The 18,119-nt window shown below is 39.7% G+C and overlaps 1 protein-coding gene across 4 annotated transcripts in view; it reads left to right on the top strand.

Annotated features, from left to right (window-relative positions):
• LOC122795706 overlaps positions 1-18,119 on the top strand; it is a 1,598,363-nt gene that overhangs the window by 1,360,621 nt on the left and 219,623 nt on the right. For 3 of the 4 annotated variants that reach the window (XM_044064005.1, XM_044064007.1, XM_044064006.1), the window contains exon 12: positions 12,870-13,007. The exons of the other annotated variant lie outside the window; for it this stretch is intronic. In XM_044064005.1, the coding sequence (XP_043919940.1) occupies positions 12,870-13,007 (138 nt within the window). The remainder of the gene's footprint in view (positions 1-12,869; positions 13,008-18,119) is intronic. 4 annotated transcript variants of the gene reach the window in all.

Here is an 18,119-nt window from a genome sequence, read left to right on the forward strand (position 1 = left end):
ACTGACAGAAGTATGTTGAATTAAAAACACTACCTTTAGAGGTTTCATTGTGGCACAGTTCTGAACCTGACCTCACACATTAGTTGATCAAATGTGGCATGCTAGCTATGGCATGTTGCAAATGAGAAAACATGCTTCTCTGGAAAAGGTATAGAGAATTTTCAGTTCTTATGTAATGACAACTTATTAGAAAAGCATGTTATACCATTACTTTATCCTGTTTAATGAGCAAAAGTTCAGCACAATGCCAAGAATAGAAACTGAGTATAATGCAAAATGTCTGAATTTGGCAACAAAAGTGTGTATACCAAAGCCTCTAGTACCTGTCTGTGAAAGGCTACATCTCAGTTTCCTTTTTCAGATTTCATATGACACTTTAAGAAAATGACAAAAGGGAAAGCAACTACACTCAGAATGTTCAATGCAGCACAGTGTTGAACTTGAGGCAAATAGGGAATTTTAATAAAATGTTATTCATAAGTCAAAAGAGTACCAGAAGTACAATGTATAGGGACCTGAATTTTGTCTTTGGCATTAGGTAGAACATGCTGGAGAGGCAGATATGTGTCACAGAGACTGCCCATCCTATGGAACTGGCTTCCCATCCATGTGAAGCTGAGTTCTTCTATTACCCAGTTTACACACAACCTAGACAAGTGGCTGGGGAATAGGAAATTTACAATGGGCCTGGCACCCATGCCCCTTATGGACAGAGGTAGCTTATAAATGCCTGGCCCTCAATGTCCTGTTTGAATGCAGACATGACTATCACTAAAGATTTTTTTCACTTTTTTTTAAAGGATTTACATTAGTTTCCCCCAAAATACCGGATGTTGCTGACTGTTTGTTAGATGCTAACATGTACACTAGAAAGCTCAATTTCCATCTCCTTTTTATCCCAAATCAAGTGGGGCCTACAAATGAGGCAAGTGCACACGAAAATATTCTGAAGAAAAATAGTGTGTTCAATCCACCACTCCATCCCCTCATTAATATTTTTGAGAAGGCAGTGAAAGATGACATATGAATTATGGGCTTAGAATAGGAAGTTTTATGCCAACTTAAGTTCTGATGAAAGAATTCTCATGAATCAACTGGGGGGGGGGGGGGGACAAGGGACTGTGTATCATGACCCCTGACAAGGGAGGTGGTATAGCAATATTCAGTTCAGAGGATTATTCCAACATTACGCAGAATATTTTATTAATGAATAGAATTATGCACAGGTTTCTAAGAACCAAATAAATATTGCATGTCAATGTATTGACAGTTACTTAGAAGAATATGTCATGGACAAACATATTACTAATGACCTCCTTAATTTTCTTACTAATTCCTATCCCAAGGTGCCGGTCATATTCCGCATCCAAAAAATACACAGAAGAATCATTGAACCACCTTTTAGACCCATTGTTGCTGCAAGTGGCTCCAAAACACATAATCTGTTGTTGTTTGTAGATAAAATGACAAAGCATGTAGTAGAGAGAGCAGTACATCTAGTTAAGGATTCCTGGGATTTTCTAGGGCAGCTTAACAAAATCTATGAGCAGCTGATTTGGTATTTTTAACCATTGATGTGAAAGATCTTTTTTTCCTGTATTCTTAAGCAAGAAGGACTAGAATTATTTGAAGAGACACTCTTTACATGTTCCACCTTGAATCACAATAAAGTAAACCTGGTGTGTGGAATGATGGCATTTCTCTTAGAGAATATTTTTTTATTCTTTGAGCTCCAATATTTCCAACAAACAAGAGGAGTTGCCATGGGGGTTGCATGCACCCCTACATATGCAAATGTATTAGGCTGAGAATTAAGATATGTATTCCACAAAGAATTTTGGAACAACATCCAGTTATATTGCAGGTTTTTGGATGACATCTTTATTTTGTGGAAGGGAAAAGTAGAAGACATCCCTGGCTTTATTAACCACCTGGAGAAAACTACCTCATTTTTGGAATTTACTTATAATTACAACACTAGAGGTATACATTACTTGGACACGGCAATTTCCCATACACCTACAGGTTTCAAATCTAACATATTTCGTAAGAGTACTTTTTGTAATTCTTACCTTTATTGTAGGAGCAATCATCCACTTTCACAGAAAAAGAGCTTAGTCAAAGGACAGGCTATAAGAATTGCATGCATGACTTCAGAACTGAGTGATGTGAGGCAGGAATTTTTCACATTAAGAGATCTGTTTTTAGAAAGGGGATATCCTAAACAGATGGTGGAACAAATTATTGAGGAGGTTTACACAGGATGGGGAAAAAAATATAAGTCCCTGTTAGGAAACCACCCATCAACTAATATAGCCCCCACAGATCCTGGTGAAACAAAGATTTATGAACATGCATGTTATAGTGCAATACAGTCCTATATCATATGAAGTGAAAAACATATTAAAAAAGAACTGGAGTATATTTAGGGTAAATAATGATGTGTTAACTGCAGTGGGAGATAAACAGGTTTTTATCAGCAAGGTGGGCATGAATATTAAACATCTTACGGAAAATAAGTTGAATTTACTGATAGAAGGTGTTTGTGGTACAACACCTTGTGGGAGGTGCTCCCAGTAGACTTATATTTTCAAAGCACCTCAAACCCAGCTAGCTAATAAGATGGCATCTAAGGTTATATTCAAGAAAGGAAATTGTTTTACCACCAGAGTGGTGTACCTTGCTCTATGTGATACGTGCAATGGATTCTATGTTGGGAAAATGGAGAGGGTGTTGAAAAGCAGAATCTATGAGCATGTATGTGATGTTAAAAACAAGAAGGATACAAGTACATTATATAGGCATTCCCTCACTTATTCTAATTTTAAAGGTTTTAAATTTGGTATTTTGGATACTGTGGACATAGATTTTTTTTTTTTTTTTTTTTTTGGGGGGGGTAACTGAAAGACTTTATTAAGTAAAAGAGCTGGTTTGGCAGCTCAGACTAGCAGCCAATTTTCCACCAGGTATAAATGATTCCTTGACAATACTTCCAGTCCTGAAAGAAAAATATATGAAACTTTTAAGTATTTTAACACTTTTACATGCATTACTGTGCCTGCACTTTTAAACATATGTGGAAGGTATTTAATGTATAACAGTGTTTTATTTGTAAAAAGCTAAGTTGGCTTAAATTTTAACATCCTGTGTATTTAATATTGCTCATGTGACCATTTTACACATGACTTTTTTGACAATACCATTGGCTCAATTTTATCTATTTTGTAACATGTACTGGTATAAAAATGGTTCTTGAATCAGTGTGCTTTATTCTGATGAAGTCTTCTATGTGAAAGACGATAGCGCTTAATCTTGGTATGATGTTCTTCGTTCCACATTGCTGCAGTCCTTACTATTGGGTAGTCCGCTGTCCAGTCGGCCCGAATACCAGAGTATATGGCTGACGTCGGTCAGGGCGCATTAGACTGACGTCAGTACGTCAGGGTACTAATGCGCATGACCGACGTCATATCCTCTGTCTTTTTTGCCGCATGGTCCGATGCAGAAGCAGTTTTGCGAGTGCAGGTTGGCGTTCTGAAATATTTCCGAAACCGGAGTTTCAGACCGAATCAGAGTTGGCTAAGTACCCGTTGGGAACATTTTGGTTTTTCTTGCCTCAGTATTTAACCGGATGTCAGAAAAAGTGAATAACTGTATTTCTTGTGGGAAACAGATACCTCATAGGGATTACCATACCTTGTGTATACCTTGTTTAGGGCCTGAGCACGACGTTGTTGGTTGCCGCTCTTGTGCTAGGTTTAACAAACGCACTATTAAGAGGAGGTTAGACTGTGCCAGGTTAGTGTTTGGGAAGTGTTGCAATTATAAAATGCCGTCGGATGCTCCGACGCCCGCTTCGTCCAAGAAGCGCAAGGACAAAACAGCGAAGCCTAGGGTTGATGAACCGGCAGTCCTGGACGTCGGTTCTTTAGAAGGCTCAGTGGAGCCAGAGGTTTTGCCAGGAGTTTCTATGGAGTCTCAGGCAGAAACTTTACTGTTACAGGATGTGCCTTCTCAGGAGGTAGGCCAGGCTGAGGGGGCTTCTCAGGTAACTGTTCTTCCCTCTCTTCCCAAGGTAGTTGCCAAAACTTCTTTGAGAGGTAGGCCAAGTTCGGCTTCAGTGGGGGCTTCTCCTAGCATTTCGGGTTCTGTACCTAAGAAACATATGCTTAAAATGGCAGAAGATTTGATTACTATGATTAGAGGTTCTATGCCCCCTCCTGATAAGAGGCCTAGGGTGGAACCGGAGTTTGATAGTTTTGAACAGGGTTCAGAGGCTTCTGAGTCTTCTGCGGAAGATTTGCAGGAGTATCCTCTTTATTCTGATTCTGATGTGGATGATTCCACTCCTACAGCTTCTCCTCCTGAGGATTTCTCATTTTCAGAGACTCTGCATTCCATGAGGGAGCACTTTAAATGGGAAGGCCAGGATTACTCTGATTCCAGGAAAAGGCTTAGGGAATTCTTGTTTTACCCCAGCATAGGCCCTTAGCTATACCTCCTGTGTTGAATGTGGTGGAAGATGTTTTTGCAGAGGCTTCCCTGAACCCTGACTCTTTGCCTCTTGCTCCTGTTAAACCTGATAGGTACTATAGGGTGCCCGAAGCTCATAAGTATTTGTTTAAGAGTCCTAGGGCGGACCCAGAAACTGTTTCTCAGGGGCCTAAAGGTGTTAAGGCCTCTGTGGTTAAAAATCCTGTTCCCACTGATAAAGAGGCAAGGGCTTTGGATAGGTGGGGAAAGAAAGTGTATACTTCTTCCACTCTAGCCATGAGAGCGTTGAATTGTCAGTTTCACATGCTAAAATATCAAAATTATCTCCTTTCACAATTGAAATCTAAGGTGGATGCTTTGGCGGAAGGTATTGAGTGTAAAGAGTTGCTGGATTTGGTTCATGTGTCTGAACAAGTGGGTAAGCATTCTTTGCAATGTGGTTTTGATGCTGTACAGGCCTCCTCGAGGGTGGTTGCCACTAGTTCGGTTCTTCGCAGGCATGCCTGGTTGAGGGATCAGAATTTAGCTGAGCATGTTAAGACAAGGATTTTGGATGCTCCTTTACAGTCTGATGTGTTGTTTGGTTCGCCTGTGGAAGCAGTTTTAAAGAAAATGGAGGACAAAGCTAAGTCTATGCAAACTGTTAAAGATTTTTTGCAGGTGCAGCCACCGAAGTTTAGTAGAAATTGGCCTGCTAAGGGGTGGACATATCCTGCTTATGATTCTCAGTCTAGGGGTAGGTCTAGACGTGGTAGGGGCAGAGCTCAAAGTTCTTTTAGGCCTAGAACAGGGAGTTCACCTGCTCAGACTTCTGGTGAGGGCAGGGGTCAGTCCTTTCGTAAACAGACCCAATGACCTGCCTTTTCAGCTGCCAGTAGATTCTCGTCTGGCAGCTCCTTTGGGAGGAAGACTGTCTCTTTTCAAAGAAAATTGGGATTTAATTACTCAAGACAGATGGGTGTTGGATATCATTCACCACGGTTACAGGTTTTATTTCCATACAATGCCCCCTTTCAAAGGCATGCCAAACGTTCCTCCTCCACAAAGAACAGAGGCTCACAAGCAAATTTCTCAGTTACTCCAGATGGGGGCCATTCAGCCAGTCCCTGTATCAGAAAGGGGCCTAGGATTTTATTCTCGCCTGTTCCTAGTACCAAAGAAGGGGAACACGTGGAGACCAATTTTGGATTTATCTCTCCTCAACACTTATCTGGACATTCCCAAGTTCAAGATGTTGACGTTACAACAGCTTTTACCTCTGCTGGGCAAAGATCACTGGATGGTAACTTTAGATCTCAAGGAAGCTTACCTTCATGTGCCTATAAGGCTAAGTTGCAGGAAGTATCTGCGGTTTCGAGCTGGAAATTCTCATTATCAGTTCTCTGCATTGCCCTTTGGCTTATCTACTGCCCAGAGTATTCACAAAGGTTCTGGCTCCAGTGATAGCTTACTTCAGGCTACAAGGAATTCAAATCTATCCTTACTTGGACGACTGCCTGATTCTGGCTCAAGAAAAGGAAGACCTTCTACAGCATCTGGAATATGTTATAGCAGTGCTAAGATGCCTAGGGTATTCTGTGAACGAAATAAAGTCCAGTCTAGTACCCTCTCAAGACATGTGCTTTCTGGGTGTGAGACTGAATACAGCAGCCCAGATGGCCTTTTAACCCCGGACAAACAAAAGAGTCTATCACTTTACTTCCATCAACTATCTCATCAGTCCGTGCTGACTGCAAGGACAGTCCTTCAAGCATTAGGGTTCATGGCATCTTGTATTCTGGTGCTTCCCAATGCCAAACTGCATATGAGGAAGCTACAATGGTATCTCAAAATGTATGGACACAGCACTGCCAGGATTTGGACACTGTCATTCAAATAATACCTTGCCTTCAAAAGAATTTTTGTGGTGGGCTCAGGAATGTCACCTAAACAAGGGACTCTCTGTGACCCGGCCAGAGGCGAGTCAGATTTTAACGACAGATGCCTCGGACATTGCTTGGGGAGCTCATCTAAATGGAAAGTGGATACAAGACAAGTGGCCTGCCAGACTACAGCATCTACATATCAACATGAAGGAGATGTTAGCAGTCCAGTTTGCATTAATGGCTTTCAAGGAGTTACTTCTTCCAGGGCAGGTGTTGATTCTAACAGACAACACAACTGTCATGTGGTACATCAACAAGCAAGGGGGAACACATTCTTATCCTCTATGCAGGCAAGCAATGATTTTATGGGAGACTGCGCTAAGCTTGCAACTAACTCTTCAGGCAAGGTTTCTGCCAGGAGCACAGAACTCCTTAGCAGATGTGTTAAGCAGACAAATCATGGATCCCCACGAGTGGAAACTGGATCTTCATGTATTTCAGAAATTGACAGTGTCATGGGGAACTCCAGACATAGATCTGTTCGCTTCTCCACTAAACCACCAGCTGCCAAAGTTTTGCACAAAGGGGTTTCATCGCACAGCTTGGAAAGTGGATGCTCTGTCTTTCATTTGGAAAAACCTTCATGTGTATGCCTTTCCACCTCTGCCTATTCTTCCAAAGGTGCTATTAAAAGTCAGACAAGACAAGCCAAGGATGATTTTGATAGCTCCAGATTGGCCTCGGCAACACTGGTACCCACTACTAAGGATTCTGGTAAGGAAGCCTCCATGGCCTTTACCTTTGATTCCTCATCTGTTATCTCAGAAGGACGGTCATCTGCTCAATGTCAAGCTTCACTCTCTTCATCTAACAGCCTGGCATATTCTGTGTTGAAACACAGCAGGTCTCAACTTCCTCAACAAGTTTTAAATGTGATTATGGAAGCTAGAAGACCTAGTACAAGGAAAGTGTACATGAAAAATGGAAGAGATTTTTATTTTGGAGTACAGCAAAGAATTTGGAGGTTTCTGAGCCTAATTTGAGTGTGGCTCTTCAATATCTTACTGAGTTATTGGACAAAGGTTTGTCTTTCTCTTCCATTAAGATTCATGCTGCAGCAATTTCAGCTCACTATGATTGTGACCCACCATTGTTTTCGCATCCTTTGTTCAAGCAGTTTCTTAGAGGGGCAAAGAATATAAGACCCCCAATGAGCTCCTACTCCTGCTTGGGATCTCAATTTTGTGTTGGAAAAACTTACTCTACAACCTTTTGAGCCTCGGCTACTGCTGAATTGAAATACTTGTCATGGAAGACTGCTTTTCTGTTGGCTATTACTTCTGCAAGAAGGGTGTCTGAGTTGCAGGCCCTTATGGCAGTAGAGCCCTTTTGATTTTCCATAAGGATAGGGTATCATTACGTACTAATCCTTCCTTTATGCCTAAGGTGGTTTCTAGTGTGGCTTTAAACCAAACTATTCATTTGCCTACTTTTTATGCAGATCCCCAAAATAAAGGGGAAAAGATTTTGCACACTTTAGATGTACACAGGCAATTGCGTTATTATTTAAGCAGGACTAAGGATTTTAGGCAGTCTCAGCAGTTGTTTGTTTCTTTTGCTTTGAGTTCAGGGCAAGCCTGTGTCAAAACAAACTATTTCTAGGTGGATTGGGTTTTGCATTGCATTTTGTTATTCCCATCATGGCAAGGAGATTCCAGCTGGGATTAGGCCTCATTCCACTAGGGCTACTGCCACTTCAACAGCATTTCTAAGGGGTGGCAACTAAGGATATTTTGGAGGCAGCTACTTGGAGTTCAGTGCATACTTTCTCTAAGCATTATCACCTTCCTATCTACTCTAAGTCTAGGGCTGGTTTTGCCACAGCTGTTTTGCAAGGCATGTTGTCAGCTCCTACTTCTTTATGATTTGCCAGCCTCCCTTACCTCTGCTTTGGGATTCTACCCAATAGTAAGGACTGCAGCAATGTGGAACGAAGAACATAGTACAGTTTTGTACCTACCATAAATGTAGATGTTCGAGGATCCACATTGCTGCAGTCCAATTTACCCTCCCTCCTTCCCCTCTGTGTTTAGGGGTGGTTGTGTAGGTGAGGTTATATGTTGATATTTTTGTATATATTTTTGTATATATATATTGTACATAATTTTGGTGCAGGTATTTTGAGCCTTGTCTTTTTAGGGTCTTCTGACATCTGGGGCAAGAAAAGACTGAGGATATGACGTCGGTCATGCGCATTAGTACCCTGACGTACTGACGTCAGTCTAATGCGCCCTGACCGACGTCAGCCATATACTCTGGTATTCGGGCCGACTGGACAGCGGACTACCCAATAGTAAGGACTGCAGCAATGTGGATCCTCGAACATCTACATTTATGGTAGGTACAAAACTGTACTTTTTTACTGCAATAAACAGAGTTCGTATACAGGCTTGTTTGGTGCGTTTTCCATTTGGTTCCTGGTCTTCTGTTACTCGCACTGCACCAGATATTTGGATTTTGACATTGTGATCAAAGGCAAGGTTTCTGTCAGCCTGAGTGCCCAGATCTCGTACCAATGAGTGCGTACTTAGGGTATTACCATTGATATGGTAATTTGCAGGAACATTGCTCTTAGTGAAAGGGATGATAATACATTTTTTTTGCATTGAGTTTGAGGCCATAATTTTGGCACCAATCATTTGTTTGCATAAGACCTTCTTGAAGGATGTTGACATTGTTTGGAGATTCTATGACTGAACCCAGTTTGCAGTCATCAGCAAACTTTGTCAGCCGCAGTCCTTTGGTTTTAGTTGTACTTCGGAGAAATAGATTCAGAACAGTAGAGGTCCCAGGACAGATCCCTGTGAAGCACCAGTGGAAACGGGTCTGCTGTTGGAGGTGGGTTCTTCTATTTTGACTGTATGGGTTCTGTCAGAGAGCCAGTTCGCAACCCACCTTACACTATGTAAGGGTTGATGTTTAGCTGGGAGAGTTTGTCAATGATGCCTGAGTGTGGGATAGTGTCAAATGCCATGATCAGGTCTAGGTAGACTGTATGCACAGATTTCCCATCTTCCAGGGCCCTTCTAACTGTCTCGAAGAAGTCTACCAGGTTTAACAAGCATGATCTCCCTTTGACAAATCAAACTGGGTAGGATCTAGTGTTTGGAGATTACCTATATCTTTGTTGATAAGGTTGATGATGATTCTCTCCATGGCCTTGTAAATAAGGCTAGTCAGCCTAATAGGCCTGTAGTTCCTGGGGTCAGTAGAATCACCACCTTTGTACAGGGGGGGTAGCAGTGGCGGTTTTCCATTCAGCTGGGATGAAGCCAGTAACTAGACTGTGATTGAAAAGAGTAACCAATGGTGTTGCTAATTCTTGTTTGAGCCCATGTAGGATGCAGCCTGGGATGTTATCAGGTCCCATTGATGCTGTGTTTTTGGCCTTAGATAAGGCATTTATGGCCTGTTCTTTAGAGATACAAGGTATGGGATAGGTAGTAGGGATGTCATGAAGTACGTGTGGTGGGGACGGGGGAGTGAAGTTTTCACCGAACCTATTGGCTAGCAGGTTAGCTATGTCCACTGGCTCAGTGTATGTGTTACCAATAACTACCAGTTCAGCGCAAGTCTGAGCCTTACCTTTTAGGTTACGGTTGTAACTAAAGAATGCCTTATGGCTTCCTTTGGATGAGGAAGCTAACTTGGATTCATAGTTTGCTTTGAAGGAGTTCACAAGAAGGGTTATTCGCTTATTTAAGCTGAGTAGGGAGTGTCTCCATTTTAGATCTCTCTCCTTCTTACACTTGGACAGCAGTTTCTTCCTTTTATTGTAAAGCCTGTTAATGGTGGTTGTCCACCAGGCAGGTTTGCTTTTCCTTGAAGAGCTTGTTTTGGTCTTAACAGGTACTGCCGAATCAGTGCAGTTATGCAGGTGCTTGTGTAGGGCATTGGAGTAGAGCTTGGCATTGTTGCCTGCTCTGTCTAAGGGTGAGAGGTGGAATGAAGCTATTTATATCATCACGTAAGAGAATATAGTCTGGTTTGGAGAAGTTTTTTTAGTCTAGTTGCTGCTAGGGGAGGGTCAGGTGTGATAGTTACCTCAAATGAGGCTGATTTGTAGTCAGATCTCACCAGGGATAAACTCACAGTGGGGGAGCTACAGTGACCTTCCATATTTGTAAGCACCGTGTCCAGGATGTTGGCGCCCCTGGTGGGAGTGTCAACTAGCTGGTCCAAGGCACTGGAGTTGGCAAAGTCAAGGAAACTTTGGGCAGCTAGGTTTGAACACAAGTAATTCACCCAGTCAATGCTTGGGTAGTTAAAGTCACCCAGAACTATGGTGTTAGGATGTATCTTTATATATATATATATATATATATATATAAATATATATATATATATATATATATATATATATATATATATATATATACACACACACATATACATACACACACACACTTAAGAACTTCAGTACAGCACGTACTCTTTATCAGAAGATTACATTATACATTTGTGAAAGGCTGCAGACTAGCGATAATATGTGGAAAACACAAGGGACTGTTTTATTGTTTGTCCACACCTTTGGCACATCATCAGAAGTTTATCTACACTCTTCGCATGTTGTCAGAGACATATCTACACCCTTGGCATGTCATCAAACATGGCAAAATTCTTTGAGCAAGCAGCATTTAAGCTGCTCACTTAAAACAAAAGTAAAAGTTCAAATGCTGTACACACACAAAGTGGACACTTATTATACTCCCCAGAACACACTGGTTCACCCAAAACAATCCCACAAACCCAAATCTTTACGTAGTTTGGAATGAGTTGTAAAAAGAAAAAAAAATAAAGTAATCGTGGATTGCATTACCGTTTCACTCTAATATAAAAATTACCTTCAGACACTGCACATTTTTGTTCACGCAGAGAACCCACAAAAAGAACAATATGTATTTAAATCTTCTTGATAGCATGAAAATCATTGTTTTTAAAGTGTAAAAAGAAAATAAAGAATAAAATGTAAAATAAAACACTGAACTAACCATTTAAAAATAGTATTTCTGGCAAAAAGGGCACAGTTAAGTAACTAAGCTTAACATTTACAAATGCTAGCATAATCACATAATCCTCAAAAAAGTTAACCTACATTAAAAATTGAACTAACATTAAAAAAATATATAAATAAATGACCACAAAACTGGTCTAGAAGGGTACCCACAGGACACTCATTTCACAAAATCTGGTACAAATTACCTAAAGCACTTTTCAGTAGAAAGTTAAGCAATTAATATAGCCCATTGAAGCCTAGAGAAAACTTTTCTAATATAAAACCAAAAAGAAAAAAAAAAGGAAAAATGAAATAAATCATGGTCTGTTGTAGGCACTGTATGAAATATATTTTACTATAAGAGCACCAAATTCACTTTGTGACTTATGGTTTTGCAGTTTGTCACAGAACTTTTTTTTAACCCTGCAGACAAGACATTCCAGGTTGTCTTACTTGCCAGCATGCCATTTCTTCATAGGGTCATAGGTCAGTATGAGGCTACCTGCCCTTGCGGGCCATTTCAAGTCAAACCAATTTCCCTTTTTTGCTAACGTATCCCAGTTGGTTAGAGATTGGCATTACCCATCCCATGGTCGATAATCGTATATTACCCCAATGAGAAAAACTAGGATTTAACCACAGATAATTTGAGAGGGGCCCATGCATGTCGTAAAGCATTTAGGAGATGACTCTTTCCATTAGTAGAACAGGGAGCAGTCCTGGGGTATTTTTTTTTCCCTTCCATCGATCCAAATTGCATTTGAATATGGACAGGGATGAACTTTGTTTTATGTGACTGGGGAGTCTGTTTCAGAGCAGATATCACTTTCTTCAGTTGTTGAACTTGGACAGTGTTTGCCTATCCGTAAGCCTAATCATAAAACTGATTTTTGTATCACCAAGGCCATATGTGAGTATTGCTTTGCATTTGGCTGCCTGACCTTTCTCATTTGCTTTACTACAGATCTGTTCAGTGTATATATGTAAAGTGAACTGCATTCAAGGTGTATGTAAAAACCTGAGTCTTCGTCTGCATCACATTCTCTTTTTAATCATCATTTAGAACCAGTGAGATTAGCAAATGTTAAAACTGTATTTGGTTTCAGGTTTGGCAGATTAAAGGATGTGACAGTTTCGTAGACATAAAGAGTTGGTGGACTGAGTGAAATACTTAGAAGGAATGAGCTCTAGGGCTGGCAAAAGCTAAAGAATCCCTTCAGAAAATTTGGAGGGAATTCCTAGGGTTGTGTTCTTCAAATGCCATCATTTTATTACTATGAATAAGCTAGTTTTATTTCTCTGAGTCTAGTTTGTTTTATTAATTGGCTTCATTTGATGGCCACATATTTGGTGTTTGTTTAGAACAAGGATCTACATATAATCAGTAGGCTTGTGTATATTGTGGAATAAAAAAAAACTCATAGCATTTCTTGTGTGATTTACATTTTAACAAGAAGACACAGTAATATCAGAACATGCTATCCCAGTTGCACAGTGCCAGGCTACACAGGTGGAAGCCTACTTTTATGGCCAGAATGCTGCTGATACACAAGAAACAGAAAAACAGGCTGAGGAACAGTGCAGCACAAAAGGTAATCTATACTCTTCTTTGGTTACTTTCAACCCTTGTCAACGTATTCATTCATGTGTACATTAACTAATTTTCTTTCCTTCCTATTTGAATTTTTATATAACATGCCAACCTAGTTGCTGGCAAATGCAGGTGGTGAGGAATAAAAGAAACATATATATATAGATATATATATATATATATATATATATATATATATATATATATATATACATATATATATAAACGGTTACTTACGTGAATGCCTAAATGTTGACCCGTCTTCATTGAACCGTGAAAACATCGATCGTCCAGAAGCGCAAAAGCGGAAACGTTGAATCATCATGGTTGGTCTTCTGCGGTATAGCTCCGTAAGGTAAGTGTGAGATAGTTACAGACCTTAGGATTAGGGTGCAGGTTAAGGTAAGTTCATAGATAGTAATGTATGTTAGATTTAGTGTAGGGTTTTTGTTAAGTGTATGTGTGTGGATTATTTTGTTTGTTTGGGTTTAGCTTTTTAAGGTAAGTGTGCAATAGTTACAGACCTTAGGGTCAGGGTGCGGGTTAAGTTAAGTGCACACATGGTGGTATATGTAAGGTTTAGTGTAGGGTTAGAAGTAGGGTTTAGTTTAGGGTTAGAAGTAGGGTTTTGCTTAGTGTATGTATGTGGTTTATTTAGTTTGTTTGTGTAGGTAGTATGTAGCATGCGGTGGGGTGGAACAAGTATGAGAGTTCAACTTTTTGAATTTCGCAGTTTAGGGTGTTCGGTGTATATGCGGTTCGATGAAGACGGGTCAACGTTTAGGTATTCACGTAAGTAAGCATTTGTCTTTATAATATAGACCCATATAGGTCAATAAAATGAGAAATCATATATTAATAATTTGGCTGTATATATTAAAGATACAACCCACATCTCAAAATAGATTCTTTCTGTAGTCTGCAAAAAGGATAAATTTAACTGGATATTGAAATAAAATGCCAGGGGGGTGCAAATTGACAGCACAGTGTTCAGAACCTTCTCACCAGTTCTGATTTTAAAGGGTATATTTAAATGCTCTGCATATTTCATATTCTATGTGAGGACTAGTAATTATTCCCTACCACCAATGATCTTATAACCCACTATTTTTCCATGGCATATTCATTTTGTAAATATTTTTACTCTTTGAAGGGAAAATTTACCAACAAATAGCAGGGGTAGCCATGGGAGCAAGGTGTGCTCCCATGCTTGCCAGCTTAGTACTACTGTATTAGGAAGAGAATTTTATCTTCACCTCACAATTTATGTCCAAGATTTTGCTGTGTAACAGATTTTTGGATGATATTTTGATTCTCTGGAAGGGGGATGAGCAGGAAGCCAATGAATTCCTTGAATTTTTAAATAATACAATTACTTTTTTCAGGTTCACAAATTTTTGGCATCCAAGTGAAATCAATTATTTGGACATCCATCTTAAGTTTGATGGGATGACCCTTGAAAGTGGTATTCATAGGAAGAAAATGTTTTCTAATTCTATGCTCCACTTCAATAGTTGTCACCCTTACCATCAGAAGAAGGGGATCATCAAGGGACAGATGGTAAGGTTGTCTAGGCTGGTGAGTAATGCTGACACCTTTAAAAGCGAGTTGTTTCAACTAGTAGGGATGTTTCTAGATAGGGGGTATCCCCTGAAATTAACTTTAGGGGTCAAACATGAAGTTCAGAAAAAGAGAAACACCCTTTACCAGCCTATTCTTAGTGCCGGATTCCCCGAGAGATCCCCTCAAAATCAGTATGACAGCAATGCCACAATGGTCCTTAGGTATAACCACCTTGTCCGGGACATTGTTCTAGCCATAAATAATGCATGGCATTCCGGTCTTAAAGACTCATGTAAGGACATACTTGGTTCTAAACCCAGGATCTTGTACAGTCGAGGGAGAAATGTTAAAGACATTATGGAAAATTCCACTCGTAAGCCTCTTATATCTAGAATGTACAAGTGTGGGACATGTAGGGCATGTAAGTATATCAATGATGGCCCATATGTGTCTATTTCTAGTTACAGCTGTACATTAAGTTGCCCAGGGAGGTGCAGCTGTAATACTAACATGCTTGTATATGTAGCAGCCTGTATCAACTGCACTGGTTACTATGTAGGCAAAACTGTACGTTGACTTAGGGATAGAATAGTTGAACATGTCAGAGCTATTAGAACTAAAGATGTCCACAGTGCACTATATAGGCATAGTACAAGTTGCACTAACTTTAAAAAGTTTATCTTCTTTGTCATTGACAAGGTTAAGAGTAATGAAAGACGGGGTGATTTAAAATTAAAGGTGGAAAACCTTAAGACCATGTGGCAGTTTAGGCTTAATGCCATGCATCCACCAGGTTTAAATGACAACATAGCTATTCTTCCTATACTTAAGCAAACGCATCTGTTGTTTAAAACATTATCTCAAACTTTTTCATTATGTGTGTGTGTATATATATATATATATATATATATATATATATATTTTTTTTTTTTTTTTATCAATGTTTTTGATATATGCACAGCTCATTTTATTCATTTTTATTATGATTATTATTATTTTTATTGTATTTTTGTATTTTACTTGTGATGATGTCACTGAATGCGGATTGGTCAGTTGTCAGGTTTATATACTATTTAAATGGTGTTTGTTTTACCCAACGTTACTCTGATGAAGCCATTTGTATGGTGAAAGCGCTTAGTCGTTGGGATGTTTTGTCAGTGTGCCATTAAAGTGGTGATTCCACGTTGTGTTCGGATTTTTTATTTCACTTCTAATGACTTTGTTGGTCATAAATGAGTTGCTGTTTATGTGGTAATCTCTATAAGATAGACTTGTTTCCCAAAAGCAACTACATCATACAACATTTTTTGACACTGAGCTTAGGGATGTGTTCAGTAGACAAACTGTTGGATCTGGCAATACTTATATGAATATAAATCTCTGTGAGAGAGTTGCTAATGACATTCAGTTTAGAGTCATCAACAAATATGGGTACTTATAGTCCACTGACATCTGCTTTCATGTTGCAGAAGTAGATGCCCAAGAGGAAGGTACCTAGGACAGAACCCTGCAGGTCACCTCTAATGACATGCCTTTTGGGTGATAATATTCCACTAGTTTTTACTCTGTGGATTCATCCAGAGTGACAGTGTGCTACCCCGTGAGTGACATAGGGTTTTATGTTTAAACAAGTGAGTTTGTAGATGATGGCAGCATGATGAAACATACTGAATGCTTTAGTGAGATCCAGAGAGATAGTAAGGATAGAATGGCCTTTGTCAGTGTCATGTTACATTTTTAAAGTAGTCAACTGGATTAAATAGGCAGGCTCTACCTTTCACAAAGCTGAATTGATTAGAGTTAAGGGTTCATAGGTCAGCAGTTTTGTTTATGAAGTGATTAAGACAAATTACGTGATTTTACCAGTGATGCTAGTGAGGATAACTGGTGGGTTAATGGATTAGATTATCTTTTTTTGACAGACTAGCAAGTCACTGCAAAGAAGATCAGTCTGCATATGGTTCAGTGCAAGTGTGATGTCAAGGTCACAATAAACAGAGCAGTTGTGAAACAGAACTGGTCTAAGAGACTTGATTATGGGAAATAAGTTTAGCTAAAAACCTCAAATCTGATATGATCTTTTATATATATATATATATATATATATATATATATATATATATATATATATGATGAGCACAGCTTTTACTGATTCACTGCTGATTAGATCAGGTGTCTGATGTTAAATTTGTGGACCATGTAAGGGAGGTTACAATTTTGCTGTAAATGATGTAATGCACCCTACAGCAGATTTCAGAGAAGTCATATTTGATCTTCCTACTGATGCCATTAACGTCAGAAGCAGAAATTAGAAAAATACCAGAAGAAGCCAAAAATGTCAGACACATTGAAAGCAACAGAAATATAACCCTTCTGGTGCATTCTTAGTGGTGACTTCAGAAGCAGTTGTCCTGGACTTGTGACTTAGTTCATGTTTACATGGGAGACAGGTCAGAGGCTGGGTACCTGTAAAATGCACAGTATGGAATGAAGTCAGCTCAGTCACTGCCTTAAATCTGGCATACAATGTCTGCTTAATGTAGCTGTTACTGGATGTAGCAGCCCCCTTGTATTCTGTGTGTTTTCCACTGCTGAGATGTGCAGCTTTATCAGTGATTCAGGAATAAAAGTAGAAAAGTGTGTGTGTGTGTGTGTGTGTGTGTGTGTGTGTGTGTGTGTGTGTGTGTGTGTGTGTGTGTGTGTGTGTGTGTGTGTGAGTGTGTGTGTGTGTGTGTGTCTGTGTGTGTGTGTGTGTGTGTGTGTGTGGGGGGGGGGTGCATTTGTGTAATAGTATAAATAAGAGCGAGACCTAGCCAGTGATGTTCTAGCTGCTTTTCTACTCCTGCTTTTTTGTGTCTATGGAGATTGGGAATTTCCATTTCATGGTAGCACCAGTAATCACAGCCTTTTTTCCCAGAAAAGGATTGTCTCACTTCTTTTACCTTACTGCTGCAGAGTGACTGTTGTTCCAGTTATCTACCACACTGTTTGAGATGCAGCTTTGTTTTCCTTCAGACTCCGTAGTTGTAAGAGTTCAGATTATGCCTTCTTGTCTTTGCTAGCTGGATTGTAGGAAATACAAGGCAATTCTGTCACAAGACCATTTACACCTTACTAATACCCATCCTCATGGTATATGTACCCCTTTCTCAAGAAGAGAAAAACAGGTCAGTCCCAGAGCAAATTTATGGATAGCCATCCAGAGGTGGAGCCTATATGTGATATTATATTTGTCTCTTTATTGTGTTTTATTTATGTGCTGGTACAGATATAAGTCCCTAATTCTGGTGTTAGTGGTGCTGTTTGACTTATGAAAATACAGATCAGTGTGAATGTGGGTCCATAATGATGTGGAACACAAGGCATAAGTCAGTATTCAAGAGCCTATAAGAAAACAAGTAAAGGCAGGGACTTTAGTCCAACAATCATGTTGGTTAGGCACCCATGGAACCTTTCCAGTTGCTTAGTATGTCTGGAAAGGTACATCACAAAGGAGGTAACTGGTTTAAGTAGGGCTGGCATAAAGAGGGATGACTTATTTTGACCTGAA

Source organism: Protopterus annectens, chromosome 2.part2, assembly GCF_019279795.1.
Source record: "Protopterus annectens isolate FY-2018-M chromosome 2.part2, PAN1.0, whole genome shotgun sequence".
Classification (NCBI taxonomy): domain Eukaryota; kingdom Metazoa; phylum Chordata; order Ceratodontiformes; family Protopteridae; genus Protopterus; species Protopterus annectens.